The sequence below is a fragment of the Psammomys obesus genome, unplaced genomic scaffold (genome assembly GCF_907164565.1).
Source record: "Psammomys obesus unplaced genomic scaffold, mPsaObe1.curated_primary_1811, whole genome shotgun sequence".
Classification (NCBI taxonomy): Eukaryota; Metazoa; Chordata; class Mammalia; order Rodentia; family Muridae; genus Psammomys; species Psammomys obesus.
The window spans coordinates 13714199-13729115 of NW_026585698.1; the positions used below are offsets into that span (position 1 = coordinate 13714199).

The following is a 14917-nucleotide window of genomic DNA, read 5'->3' on the forward strand; positions in this document are numbered from 1 at the left end:
GTGCTAGGAAGGAGTGCGATGTGCATGTGTGTGGTTTTATAGAGACCAGACGTTACCCACTTTCCCAAGGACAGTCATGGCCACTCTTGTATTATTGGGGTACAGGCTGCAGGTGACCCCTTCTCTTCCTCAGTGTCTTTGGCTTATAGTAGGTCTTGGGGTGGTGATATACCTGAAGTCCCCAAGAGACGCTGGTACATGACAGATATGACTTCAGCTTGGGACATTGCTTGGATGGGTGGGGCATAGAACACCCCCTGAAACAACCCTCTTGGCTCTCACTAACTCAGGTCGCTTCTTTGCACCCACAGATTCCTCGTTTGGAACACCGCCTGGGTATGGCTGTGCTGCAGACCAGGCCGAAGAACAGCGCCGGCACCAGGACGGGATGCCCTACATCGACGATTCACCTTCCTCCTCACCACACCTCAGCAGCAAAGGCAGAGGTGGCCGAGATGCTCTGGCCTCAGGAGCCCTGGAGCCCACCAAAGCGGTGAGTGTGGAGGCGCACCGTCCAGGAGTGTGGGGTGGGCGTGAAGGCTGAAGGGGCCCGGATGGAGCTGTGCTGAGGACCAGGCCACCGCTCCCACCAGGCTGTAACTGAAGTCAGGTCCTGTGGCTAGTGAGTAGTGGAACATTTGACAGACGGTCTGCCACAGTCCCAGGTAGCTACTCCGTGGGCCAGCCTTCTTACACGGGAGCATCACCCGGAGGTGCTTGCAGGCTGGACAGAGCAGTTCCCACAGCGGGTCTGCCCAGCCAGCGCAGCGCCCTGCGCCATTCCGTGGCCCCGTGGCTAGGGCATTATTGAAGGTAATATTTTCAGTGGAGGCAGAGGCACGCTCTTCCTGCCATTGGAGCAAGGACACCTCCTGTGATGCCTTTAATGGTCCATTTGACACAGTGAGAACATCATACTGGAAGAGTGTCTCAGTGGGGGTTGTCTGGATTAGGAAGGCCTGTAGGGGAGCTGTCTAAGTTACGCTCATTCACGTGGGAAGACCCACTCACTACAGACAGCCTTATCCCCCGGGCTTGGTATCCTGCGGGAGAACAAGTTGCTCGCTTGTGCGCTTCCACTAACCTGTTCTCTCTGCTCTTGACTCTGAATGCAGTGTGACTGGCCAGCTGCTCTGTCTTTCTGCCACCTTGTCCTCCCCACAGTGATGGACTGGGGTTGTAACCAAATAAGCCCTTTGTCTCGTAACTTGCTTGTTGCCTGCGTGAGAGTGTGTAGTAATTGTGATCGGGATGTTTTGGTTTGGTTTGGTTTTAATCACAGCAGCAGGAAGCAACTAAGGTAGCCGCTGCTTTGACTTTGTAAATTATTGCTGCCCTAGAGCACTTTCTCCCTCTTGTCTTTGGCCCCTTTTGTCTTTCTGGCTCCTTGCCATCTTCTCCCTTCTGCCTACCGTGTGTCCAGATGGTTTCACCCTGGGTTGAAGCCTAAGAATGAGAGTGGGCCTTTTGGGCATGGCTTAATTTGTAGAGCCCACTCTCAGCATGCACATGCCTTGCGACCCCAGCACCGCACTTTCTCCATGGCCGTAACAAAGCCCTAGAAATGTGTCTTTTCGGTGCTGCTCCGGGGCTGACGTCCTTGCTGAAGGCTGCTTCCTCTGTATGGGTCTGTGATTTCCAGCTCTGTGGATTCCAGGCAGGCTCCTCACCCTGAAACACAGGGATGGGAAAGGAGGCCAGGGTGTGACGTGCACCCACTCTGGGCATACACCCCTGTACACCTGTCCCCGAGGGCCACCTTCACCCCCCCCAGGCCTTAGTGCTCCTTTTTGATCTTGAGAGGGAGCTGCTCTGCCCTCTTTGATACAGGCTCCATCCAGGTTGGCCTCTGTTCTGCTGGTCTCCTGATGTAGCACCCAGCTCATCCCTGTAGACTCCGTGTAGAACCTTGCCTCCCTTCTCCAGCTCCCTCGGGAGTTCATGAAACATGCCCGCCATGGCAGGGTGTTCCACATCTGCACAGACAGGTCTACAGCCCCTCAGGCATTCCACCAGAGGACGTGTCTAAAGGAGGAGAGTCAGCGTGTCACCTGGTCTCACTCCAGAAGCCCTCTGTTTGGATGTTCACTCCAGTGCTTAGAACCTCGGGGTAGAACTTTACTGTGGCCCTGGTGACAGGCATGGCCAGGGCGTTCTGGTGTCTCTTAGGTACCTTACGGAATGATGGGTTTGAGGCCAGATGCACCCTCCCCTGCTGCTGCCCAAGCTTCTGCCCAATCTGGTTTGCTCCCTATCACCAAGCTCACACCTTTTGGGCTGCTGAGCATTAAGGGAACTTCCGTGTGGATTCCAGGGCAGCACACAAGCTCAATGGAGCTTCTTGTGGGTTTCAGGGGTTCTCTGTGAGCTTCCACCCTGAGGAGTCAGGCAGGTGTTGAGGTGGAGTGGGGCAGGGCCCCGGCGTCCCATACTGTGGTGGCAGCAGGAAGGCCTCAGGTGGGTTTGTTGAGGCAGCATCTACTAACAGAGCTGGTCCTTCATGCTGGGGTCTCCCCTTCTGGAGGCACTGATAGGCCTGTGGAAGTCAGGCATTTGGAGAGCTTGCAAGCTGGGCTTCAGGGCAGTATCTAGCCTATAATTCAGAGAGCCCTGGCCCTATTCAGACCAGAAAAAGGCCAGCAGCTGTGCTGGCTACGAACTTATAGCAGAGAAAGCTGTACCTTGATGGGTGAGTGCACAACCCTGGGAGGAGACTTGAAAGACTCATGGACCAGCCTTCAGGTCACCCTGTGAGCTTGGTAGCATTTGTTACCTTACCATGGGCCTAGCTTGTTCCTGTCCATTCCTGGTTGCCCGTTTCTGAGCTCGGGTCAGGCAGAAGGGCTTCACACCACCTTTTTCTCTTCTTCCCTATACCTGAAGCATCTTAGTAGAAGGCCTGTCACTGCCTGTGGGGCCCTGATTATGGAATGTGAGGGGTGCAGCTTAACAGGCTGTGCTAGCCCTGCCTGTTTTTCTTTTTCTTTCTTGCCTTATTACCCCTTCCTGTGAGACAGAGGGGACTGCCTGTGTGGTGCCATCTGATCCCCAAAAGATTCTCCACCTAAAGACGATTCTTCCTCTCGAGTCTGTCGCCATCCACCCCAGCACTGTCCCGTGGCATAGCCTCACCCTTTGGAATAAGGAGACCCGGGACTCGGCTCCATCCTTGCTTGCACAGTGTTTCCTCCTGCCTTTCCATACTGTGTGGGTGGAATGAGGCAGCAGGCTCCCATCAGGCACTCCCAGACATGCAGGTGGCACCGGCTTATGCTAGGCAGGGCCATAAGTGGCCCTGATGACCTCCTGGGGCCCCCACTGTGTCCCGGGAGCTCACAGTAGCAAGATTGTTCTTAGAAAAGAACTCCTCTGGGTGTGGGGGGTGGCTGCCTCTGTCAAAAGGCCTGACATCTCCCTAACCAGTTCCCTCGTGTGGGATTAGGCACATCATCTTGACACAGTGGGAGGCGTGTGCAGAGACAAATGAAGAATGCCTCTCTGAGGACCTGCCGTTTACATTTGCGCCAAGAAGAGGGCACCACTCCATCACCTCCCACATATCTGAGCACCATGGGCAATGCCCTGTCTAACTTGAGTGGTAGTTAGGGTTTCCCCAACTTCCTGCTTTTAACCAGCTCAGCTGACAGTGCTGGATTTCCGGGACCTCCTTGCTTCCCAGTGAGATTACTGAGACTCTGGAGGAGCCCTTGGGCTTTCACAATGATGAGGCCCAAACTAGGACCTGGCCAAGTCTTCGAGATTTGGTGACAAATTGAATCTTAACTGAGCACTGTATGTTCCAAGCCTGGGAAGTTTCAGGTTCAGGCACAGCTATGCCCTGGAGGCTCCTATCTGTGGAAGCCACTGCCTGGCGTTCCCTTCAGGGACCCATTTGGGGAGAGTCATCGTTTCCATGGAGCAGTGGCCGATACCTACACACATTTGCATGTGCACAGCTCAGACACACACACACACACACACACACACACACACACACACGCCCATACACACACACTATAAAGCCGTGACTCATGGTTTCTTAGGTAATCCTCTGGCAGTGACAATGTGATACAAGGCATACAGGGACCCAGTGGCACACAAGAGTTAGGCAGTTTACTTCTAAATGATAAAAGCCCAGTGGCTCCCTGGGCAGCTCTGGCTCTGCAGCTCTGACCCTGACTCTTGACCCTGGCTTTTCTTGTTGAGCCTGCAGTCTCTCCCTCTTACAGGACCAGGGAGCTGCAAAGGACCAGAGTTATTAAGACCCAGAGAGTCCACAGTGGGGTCCTAATGTCCAACCACAGAGCCTCCCAGAGGCCGAGTTGGCCCAGTCCAGTCCCTCCTTGAACCTACTCTGTCTCATCAGGGGTTATACAGGCCCCAGGTACTATTCAGAGACATTTGTGGCCATTATATGCACGACGTGGAGGACAGGGATGTGTTCTAGCATCATACTGCATAGGAATGCCCTTCAGCTCCGGGCGCCTGAGTTGCTGACATTTTTCCTTTAATGATTTAAGAAAATGAGTCATGGGAAGGGTCACTGCTCCTGTGTAAGGCCAGGAGGTGGGGTAACAGGCTGTTTAGAGTTCACTCTTGAGCCGGGAAACTAGAAGAGGAGCAAGTAGGAGGGGCTTCTAATGGCACATTGCCCTCCATGGGATGCAGGGCTCCTCCCCTTACTGGCATCTCCCTCTGCCTGTAGGTGGGGCTGCTTGGCTAGGTGCCACCCAGTGGTTCCATAGGCACGGCCAACTTCTGATGTCACCTGTGGCTGGCAGAGAGAAACAGGGAGTAGCCAGGAAGTCAGGCGGTACTTTTTGTTGCCTTTGGCACCAGCATTACCATTGGTTTGCTAGGTGTGCCATAACAAAGCACCACGAAGCTGGTGTACATGCAGGCAGAACATTGTATACAACAGAAATTTACTTTCTCATAGGTGGTAAGAGGCTAGAAGTCTGAGGTCTAAGATGTGACATGGGTGTTTCCTTCTGAGTCCTCCTGAATCTATGAGTGGCTACCCATAACTACTCTTGAATCAAATGTCTCCTCTCTGTCTATCCTGTATTCCATCTTATGGAATGCTAACCGTACTGGCTTAGAATCCATCCTGCTGTCTTCATTTCAACTTGTTGAAGTACAGTCACATTCTCAGGCCATGGGGCTTAGGTACTTCAACAGAGAAAATAGGGGACATGGCACAATTCAGGCCACAGTGCTGGCACAACCTGGTACCAGCTCACAGTCTGCCAGGTTAGGCAGGCTGTACCCCTGTGCCAGTATCCAACAATATGAAGGCAGCAGGGCATCATTGCTTCCATAAGGGAAGTCGGCAGGCTCAGGTACTTAACCCAGAGTGTGCTTGCAAGGGGGGGTCCCTCCTACCAGCAAAGTGTGAGCCTGGAAAGCAGAGTCAGACAGAAGTCCTGAGCCTAGGGGCCACCCTCCCCACTCCTCCCACAGGTGGGTTAGCTGTGACACACCGCTGCTTCAGTCCCGGCCAGGAAGGACAGCATGCTGAGGAAGGCAGTGGTGCCACCCAGGGGCCTGGTGGGTCCAAGGTTCAGGGGCCAGGGACAGTCAGGGAATCCTGGCGAGGCACACACTAGGGCAAGGAGCAACAGACTTCTTCTGACAGCAGGGATCTGTATGGCTCTGGCAGTAGGCTCTGATAGACCTCAGCTCAGCCCTCCTGGAGCTACCCTTGGGCTCTCCGTGTGCTATGCCCACCTGGGACCAGAACCTCCTTTTCCATGGGTGTGTAGATCAAGACAGCAACTCCTTGGTCCCAGGCATGAGACAAGAAGGGGATGGGTCCCAGCAGCCTGCTCAGCATGAACCTTCTTGCTTTCTAGTCTGGGGGCGGGGGGTGCCCAAGGGAGGTCCTAGCCTGGATGACCCTCAAGATTTTATTGACTATGAAGCCAAGGCTAAATGGGTGTCAGGGCTCTTGGTACCTCCCTTCATGGTGGACCATCTCTGGGGGCCGTGTTCTCAGAGGGAGCTGATGTCTCCGTTTCTCTCCTGCAGAGCGAGCTGGATTTGGAAAAGGGCTTGGAGATGAGAAAGTGGGTTTTGTCTGGAATCCTGGCCAGCGAGGAGACGTACCTGAGCCATCTGGAGGCACTCCTGCTGGTGAGCATACGGTGCTGGGGTTCGCCTTACACCTCATTCTAGACGCCTGAACTTCTCTCAGGCCAGTAGATGCTGGCCGAAGACCTCAGTTGATAGAACCCAGTAGTGTAGCCCTTGTCTGCCCAGCATGCCCAAAGTCCTACCGGGGCCTGATCATGACACCAAAAAAATGACCTTCAGCATAGGAATGGGGGTGGGGACCCGTAACACAATTGGGTCTACCTTGTTATCGCAAGCTGGCATCAGCTCACGGTCTCCCAGGTTGTGCAGATTGTAAACACACACATACACACACACACACACACACACACACACACACACACACACACACGCCCGTGTCACATCTGACGGTGTGTGAGCTCTAACCTGGTGGAAGCAAAGGCAGCAGGGTTTCGTTGTTTTCATCCGGGAAGTTGACTTAGGCTTAGGTGCTTGGGTGTTTCGTAGCCACCGTGGAGCTCCCGGCAGATGGTAAGGCCTTCCCGCCCTGCCACTCCACCTTGTCACTTGACCCATGCTGTCCTCTAGCCTATGAAGCCTCTGAAAGCGGCCGCCACCACGTCTCAGCCTGTGCTGACGAGCCAGCAGATCGAGACCATCTTCTTCAAAGTGCCTGAGCTCTACGAGATCCACAAGGAGTTCTACGACGGCCTGTTCCCCCGAGTGCAGCAGTGGAGCCATGAGCAGCGCGTGGGAGATCTCTTCCAGAAGCTGGTGAGCCCCCCCCAGGCACACTGGCACCCATGGCTGTGGCCATAGCTGGGAAAGGACTAGTCTGTCCCTGGGGCATGTGTCACAAGGAGATACCCAGGAGATGAGACAGTAAGAAGGAGAGCCTGGGCGTGTCTTGGTGCCTGGTGCCAAAGGGCAGGCCGCTGGAGGGAGAGGAGGAGGGACACGCACAGGGCCAGCCCAGCCGGAGTCCAGTGAGTGTGCTGTCCTAGTTTTTCTTGGCTCCCTATGATCTTGCTTGGGGTTCCTATTATCCACACAGATCAAGCTGCCTTCAGGACGAAAATGGTTTTTCTGCCCAGCACAGCCAGACTTGGGCTTACAGAGTAGAGTAGAGTGCCGCCTTGGGAGGTGATTGCAGGTGACAGCACAGCGGGGCTTACTCAGCTCCGTAGATGCGGGTTTCTCATCCACGCACTGAACTAACCGAGTGCTGAGAAAAAAGCACACGCTGAACATGCTGGACAGACTTTTCCTCATCCTCATTCCCCAAACAATACAGTGTAACAACCATGTATATAGTGATGACGTTGGGTTAGACTTAGAGGTGACTTAAAGTGTGAGTCTGGGCCAGTGGTACAGGCCTATAGCTTCAGCAATAAGACTGCCTGAGCCCAGAAGATCAAGGCACCAACGTAGGCCAACATAGTAAGTAAGTGGAGGAGGAGGAGAGAGGGAGGGTGTAAGGGCAGAAGGTGTGTCCAAGGGGCACTCCCCACCTTACCTGCACTGAGGCGGCCCTGTGGAGCCTAAACTGAGTTACTTCAGTTTGGCTTGGTGCTCTTCCTCTGTCCTCTGTGCTACAGAGGAAAGCTGATCCCCGGTCATCCTGCTGGGTGTGTCATGTGTTTTTAACCTGGGCTGAATGCTGGGGATGCCTCAGGACAGACAGACACAGTCTTACACGCTGTCCTTTCAGACTGCAGCAAGGCTAGCCCAGCACTACCCCCTGGGAGTCCTGGGATCCCGGGAGTTCTGTGCACCTACTCTAACGTTGGTACCTTCCCAGAGCCCTGCATGCCCGGGTTATCGCAATGGTGCCGAAGGCCCTTTCCTGCAGTTCCCTTCCCCTAATCCCTCTCCGGTTCAGGATCCAGTCCTCTCTGGTGTTCTGTGTATTTAGCTGTGATGTCTCTTTAGGCTCCTTCTGTCTGTTTCAGATCCTTGAACTGACAGTTTCTGAAGGTTATAGGCTGCTCTGAGTTTGTCAGGTGTTTCCACTGGCCTTTCTAGTCAAGAAGGACCACGGTAGGGATTGGAGTCCATCACAGGGCATCCTATCTAGACACTGGCTATCTCTGTTTGTGCCATGACCATGGTGCTCCAGTTTTTGGTTACCAAAGATGTAGGAATTCATTCTTCAGAATTTCTCATGCCTGAAAGAAAAAGCCCCTCAGGCAAGAGGGAAGAAAAGGAAAAGGCCTGAAAGCAGCCCTCCACTGAAATGCTCTAGACTCTGCACAGGCGTTTTTTCTGTCCCAGGAGGCCATCATGTCCCTCTGGCAGCTGGGAGGCCCTCACTTAGTGGCCTGCAAGAAGGGGGTGGGGGAGGAGAAGAGGCAGTGTTCTGGGTCTTATGTTTGTTCAGTGAAGGGCAGCCTGAAATTCAAGGCTGCTGCAGTTTCTCGGGTGTGGGGGGGGTGTAGCAGTACAGGAGCAGAGCAGGGCCTCTTCCAGCCTTTCTGTTTCCTTAGACACCCCATACCGGCTGTGCAAACCCAACGGGAGCACAGCTAGACCAGACCCAGCCTATCCAAGGGCACCTGGTTTTATCTAGCATCTGGGATTGTCATCCCTGGGAATGGGAAAGTCCATGTAAATACAGATGCCAATGGAAATGAAATGTATGCTCAACACAGAAAACTCCAGCCGCTGTAGGAGGCCCAGACTTAGCCAGCGTGTCTGCCCTGTGTCCGAATTGCTGTTCCTCATGAAGACTAGATTTTCCCTCACTGCCCCCAAATGACGTGAGGCCCAGAGATGGTCGTGGTGGTGTCACACACCCCTTCCATCTACCATGGAAATTGTGGCTTGAGTGTGTGTCTGAGCAGGAGCTCTGTGAGGGAACCCGCTGTTAATGTCTTTAATTGAATAAAGGACAAGTAAAATGCCTCTCCCCTGGCAGCTGGCAGGCCTTCCACCTGCCAGGAATGGAAGAGCCAGGTGGCCCTGTGAGGTCGAGGTGGTGAGAGCTCTTCTCTCCAGCCAGCCAGACTGCATGTTCCTTACCTGCTTGACAGTATCAGCTATGAACACAGCACCGTGGGTACCGGGTCCATGGACCGTGGCCAGGGTGGCCTCCTCCATCTCCCCTGCACAGGAGCATTTATCCAGAGTCTCACCTCCAGTTGAAGCCACTGCTCACGGCACCCTTTATGCAAGTGGGGTGGGAGGAATAGGGAGCTCTAAAGGGAGCCATTACCTGTCCAGGGCCGTGACTCACTTCTCAACATGTCATTTTAAGAGAGGGAATCGTGCTTGGCGTGTGGGGAGGTGAGGCAGGTGGGAGGGAACAGCATGGAAGAGCTGAGCTTTCTGCAGCCCATGTGCTGTCTTGCTCTACCTGGCCCCACCCCCGCCCCCACCCCAGAGCTGTGCACAAGAACCCATTCCTCAGAAAGGCGGGGAGCAACTAACTGCCCATCCCACCTCCGTCTCATCCTCTCCTCCTTCCTCTCTGCAGGCCAGCCAGCTGGGTGTCTACCGAGCCTTTGTGGATAACTATGGAGTGGCCATGGAAACCGCTGAGAAGTGCTGTCAGGCCAACACTCAGTTTGCAGAAATATCTGAGGTAACGAGTGAGCGCCGTGACGCCGCTCGAGCTATGCCGGCGGCTCCCACCCACACCCTCCCAGTCCCTCGATGGGTTGTGGGCGGGTTGTTGGGAGAACGAAGCGCAGCAGGTTAAGGGCTGGGTATGAACCCAGCTCTGACTCCAGAGTTCGCTGGGTCAGCTCCATGGCAGGACACTGTTGTGATTGGAGAGGAGCAGTCCTCACAGGGGCGGGGGCCTGATTCCAGAAGCTCCCTGATGTCTCAGTCCGTTTCATAGTACCATTACAAACTGCTCAGGACCGTGTACGTTATAAAGAATAGAAATGTATTCGCCGACAGCATTGAGGTACATCTGTTGAGGGTCATGCTAGAGCATGCCATGACGAGATGTCACATGTCAGGACAGAGCGAGCAGACCATCTCAGTTAAGGTCTACCCCATGGCCTCATCTAATCCCAACCATCTCTCAAAGATCCCAACTTCAAACACAAGGAGCATGTGCAGTCGGGGTTTGCGTTCCCAGCGCATGAACGTTTGGAAGACACAGTCAAACATCAGCAGCCATGTCCCCTGGCCACTCCCTTACCTTGTCTGTCATTATACTTCTACCCCTGTGTCTTTTCATGGGTGTCTTAGTCAGTGTTCTGTTGCTGTGAAGAGCCACCATGCCCACAACAACTTTCATAAAGGAAAACATTTAATTGGGGCTGGCTTACAGTTCAGAGCTTTGATCCATTTTCATCATGGTGGGAAGCATGGCAGCGAGCAGGAAGACGTGGTGCTGGAGAGGTAGCTGAGAGTTCTATGTCTGTATCAGCAGGCAGCAGGAAGAGAGTGAGAGACACTGGGCCTAGCTTGAGCATCTGAAACCTCAGAGCCCACCCTAAGTGACCCATTGCCACACCTACTCCAACAAGGCCACACCTCCTAATAGTGCCGCTCCCTGTGGGCCTGTGGGGGCCATTTTTATTCAGACCACCATAGTGGGAGTCCTATAGCTACTCTACATTCTTGTCACTAGGGGCTTCAAGGAAGCCGCCTGCTTTGTGGCTTTCCTGCCAAGCATCGTTGAGCACCAGGTTGCTTTGTCTGTGGAGCTCCACTTGCAGAAAGCTCCAAGCTGTATCAACCCTGGGGGTCGATTGTCTCCCTATTTGCATTTGACCTTTGCTGGGCTGAAACCTCAAGCTGTGGAGTGTGGTGAATCTGGGCCTTAGAAGAGCCCCTCAGATACAGAGAACATGCACAGGACTCTTGAGTCTGGCAGCCAAGTCGGATTAATGCCCAGTATCACCCCCGCTCCTCTGTCTCTCTACTCTATACAGGGGCTCTTCTCCTTCCCTATCATAGCTCTGCAGTGTCTCGGGCAGCCACGTGACATTTTTCTCTGTTGGGGGTTTGTTGTCACGATCACCTTTGCACAATTCCCGCTCCTCGGAGCCCTGACTGACAAGGAATCTGGGAGGAGAGATCTCCATGCAGAAAAGCAGTGCTAAGAAGGAAAATGTAGGGAACAGAAGGTGACTCCTGGGTCAGAACACATCTTACAAAAGCACAGGACCGTGAGGGTAAAACCTTAGCACCTGCATAAAAGTCAGACAGGGCCACATGTGCCTGTAATCCTAGCGTTAGAAGGCAGAGGCAGGGGCTTGCTGGCCAGCCACTCATGTTCCCAGAGAGACCCTGCCTTAAGGGAATAAGGCGGTGAGCACAGAGAAAGGCATTCAATATTCTCCTCAGGCCTCCACACGTACATGAACTGATCAAGACCAGTTTAACATCAGCAGTAGCACTAAGGAAAAGTACACATACACACACACACACACACACACACACACAGGAGGAGAAATATAGACTAAGCTCATAGGATGAGTCGGGTTTCTTTTGCTGAGAGAAAACCTTTGACTATCACAACTGATCTGTTTTCCGGGGCCTTTGCACCATTTTTATCATTTATCACATGGTCTAGACATCTGTGGCCTGGGCTCTGATCACCTCCCATGGTAATAGCTTATGTTACATTACGCTGTTCTTCCCAAACCAGTTCTTCCCAGACCCAGAAGGTGCCCCACTTCTTGTCACTTCCCTTAAGTGTGCATTCTGCCCCTTCCGTATCCCTTTTCATCAAATCAACTGCTTCCTGTGCCGTTGTAAGCTTCAGTATGTGTGTAGAACCCCAAGTGACCCTGACCAATCAAAGATCAGATTCTTGAACAACAGGCTGTCTAGTTAAGTGGCCAAGTTTGAGTCCACCCAGACAGGGTTCTACCCACAAAGAGGGAAGCTATGGTGGGTGACACTGGGGGAAGGGTGTTCCCATGGTCCTACTGACCACCACAGTGAGAATCTGAGCCAAGACTGGCATGCAGGGGCTAGGCCAGGGGCTCTCTCCAAACCGTGGTTACCCTTGCACCATCTGAGTATAACATTTGTGCCAGTCTCCATCTGTGCTTCAGAAATGCCCCCAGAGAAATGGGCTCTGCCTAAAGAGAGCAACGTGAAGGGAAGTTCAAAGAGAGGAAGCAGTAGGCCGTGTGGTTGTGACCAGGCGGAACTGGTCCCAGGGCTGGCCAGTGCTCACGCGTGGGGCTGTCTGTAGGGTCACCCACATACAGGGCAGTTAATGGCCTTTCCCTCTTTCCCAGGGCCAGTTGTGAGAGAGGTGGTATCTGGATAGACTAGAGATGCTCATTGGCTTCTGTGGGATTCTAGTTCTTCAAATGAGAAATGAAAGTTAGATTAAAAAAAAAAAAAGACTCTTGGAGTCAGGCGTATGGGGGGAAACGTGATCAAGCTCTTGAGTTTGCCTCATACTGTCCAGGACTATGTGGACCTTGGGCCGCTCCTGCGAGCTCGGCACCTTGCCGTCTCTTTTATCTTTCATATCTCCTTAGATCCTTTAATAGGTAGGAACAACCACCCAAGGGCTATTAACCTCTGAGGAAAGTGCCCGCGTGCACAGCAGGCTTTGCCCCTGGTGAGCTAGGAAATACTTTCTCCAAGACATTTCGGGTAGCACGGAGGATTACTAGGGTGAGCCCAGAGGTTCTTGCTGCTCCCACGCTGCGTATGTATTTGTTTGGGAGCTCAATGTTAGGAGACAGGCAGCTGCCTCCCAGAGAGGACCTCACATTCCAGGGACGCTCTGACGTCATCTCTCCACCTCTGATAGAACGAGACACGTCTCTGATGTCATTCGCTCACAGTCCTTGCTTCCTATCGAAGGGCCTCAGCTTATGATAAAGCAGTCAACCTGCACATTATAGCAAGTATATATGTGCCTTTGCGCTCACGAAACTTGATAAAGGCGAAACACGATTTACTGTTTGGTGATGCCGCACTCCTCCCCCATCCCCCGCACTGCCTGTCATCAAAGGTGGGTGAGGACGCTTCTGAATGACCAGTTCCTTGAAAGCTGTTAAAGTGTTCCAAGTAAGCGCTTTGCCCATGCAGAATGCTCAGTCCGCGAGGTCCTCATCTGTGGAGGTTTCTGTTCCCAAAGGAGCATTCGGCAGGAGGATGGGTTGATACGCACCTACAGAGCGAGGCCAGCAATGTTGCTTAAGGCAGCCACGTGGGGCAAACAGCCTGGACAAGAAATTTCTGGCCCCCAATGCCCGCCATGCTGAGATTGAGACACCTCGTCCTAAGGGACCATCTAGGCCAGTGGTTCCTCATGTTGTGACCCGCAACCATAAAATTAAATCATTGCTTCTTCGTGACCATAATTTTGCTACTGTTACAAATCATAATGTAAATCTCTACGTCTTTCAAATGGCCGTAGGGGACCCTTTGTGAAAGGGTCATTCGTCACCACCCATAGGCTGAGAACTGCTGATCGAGGACCAGTCTTTGTGCTCATCTTATTCACGGTCCTTGCTCAGCCTGTGTTTCCATTCGGTGGCTGAGAGTGCCGCTGACACTCGCTACGGGTAGGGTTCCCTGGTGGGTGAAAGCCTGAGCTTTCTGTTCAGGCTGTGTCAAGCTGCTCCTGCCATTCCACGTGAGCTTGTGCTCTTTTCTCCACAGAACCTGAGAGCCAGAAGCAACAAGGATGCCAAGGACTCAGCCACCAAGAACTCTCTAGAAAGTGAGTTCTCTGCACAGGGACCTTTGTACCTTAGCGGTGGGCGACCACTTCCAGCAGGAAGGCATTGCTGGAAAGACCAAGATGCCGCCCCTCATTGGGGCACGGCTTTCATCTTCCCAGTTCTAGCCTTCAGGTAGTGAGAGGGAGGCGGGACAAAGACCAGCTTTGGTTGTGGCCGGGCAGAAAGGACGAGATCAAGACAAGTTTGTCCCTAATCGTGTCACTAGGAGAACTTTGTAGGAGTTATCAGGTACCACAGGCTTCCAGGCTCACTGTGGGGCTGGGGGTGAAGGTGCTTCCAAGCCTGAGGACCTGAATCTGACGCCTATAACTTAGGTGGTAGAAGGAAAGAACCAGTTCTCAAAGGTTCTCCAAATTCCACGTATACCCTTCTGCCTGCTGTCTAGTGCACACACAGTATCAATATATGACTTTAAAAACATATTAAGGGGCTGGAGAGATGGGCCATCAGTTAAAAGCCCTACCAGCTCTTTCTCAGGACCCAGGTTCAGTTCCCAGCCCCCACACGGCAGCTCACATAGACACAGTAAAAAAAAAAAAAAAAGTCACATAATAAACATCACGTAATAAAGTCTCACTGTGACATTGCGAAGACCAGTGAGGTGGCACCCACCCGTAATCTCAGCATTTGGGAGACATTTAGGATGTATGTATGTTTGACACTGGGATACATAGTGAGACCCTGTCTGCAAACACGCACACCGCTGTGCCGGACGCAGGCAGACGGCAGATGAGGAGGCAAGGGCATCATCCCGTACAGTACCTGAGCAGGACGCAGGCAGGCAAGGGACGGATCCCGGGACCACGTGGTCAGCCTCTGTACTAACCTAGTGCTTCCGAGTCTCAGTTTCTATGTCGATGAAATGGAGACAGCGGTGGGTCCCCTGCAGCGGTCATGGAAGTTATTCTATAAGAAGTGTGCTTGGCATGCATCAGGAAGACCTTAAGACCGTGCTCATGGGAACTGTGCTCCTCACTGTGTAGGGGAAGTAAAGATGGCCAAGGCTGGCCTGGCGGTCCCCAGATGAGTCCCCACCCCAGAGTACCCACTATATCAAGAGCTATACACAACCCAGTTGACTTCTGCCCTTCTTAGATTCAGGCCTCTAAAACTTGTCCAGCCTTGGACTCTGGGAGCCACATCCTGGCCGGCTACAGAGTAGG

The 14917-nt window shown here is 53.2% G+C and overlaps 1 protein-coding gene across 1 annotated transcript in view; it reads left to right on the forward strand.

Annotated features, from left to right (window-relative positions):
* The window catches only part of Bcr (BCR activator of RhoGEF and GTPase), a 114081-nt gene that overhangs the window by 58027 nt on the left and 41137 nt on the right, over positions 1-14917 (forward strand). Inside the window, exons 3-7 of the mRNA XM_055598852.1 lie at positions 312-493; positions 6031-6135; positions 6664-6849; positions 9551-9658; positions 13672-13732. Of these exons, the coding sequence (XP_055454827.1) occupies positions 312-493; positions 6031-6135; positions 6664-6849; positions 9551-9658; positions 13672-13732 (642 nt within the window). The remainder of the gene's footprint in view (positions 1-311; positions 494-6030; positions 6136-6663; positions 6850-9550; positions 9659-13671; positions 13733-14917) is intronic.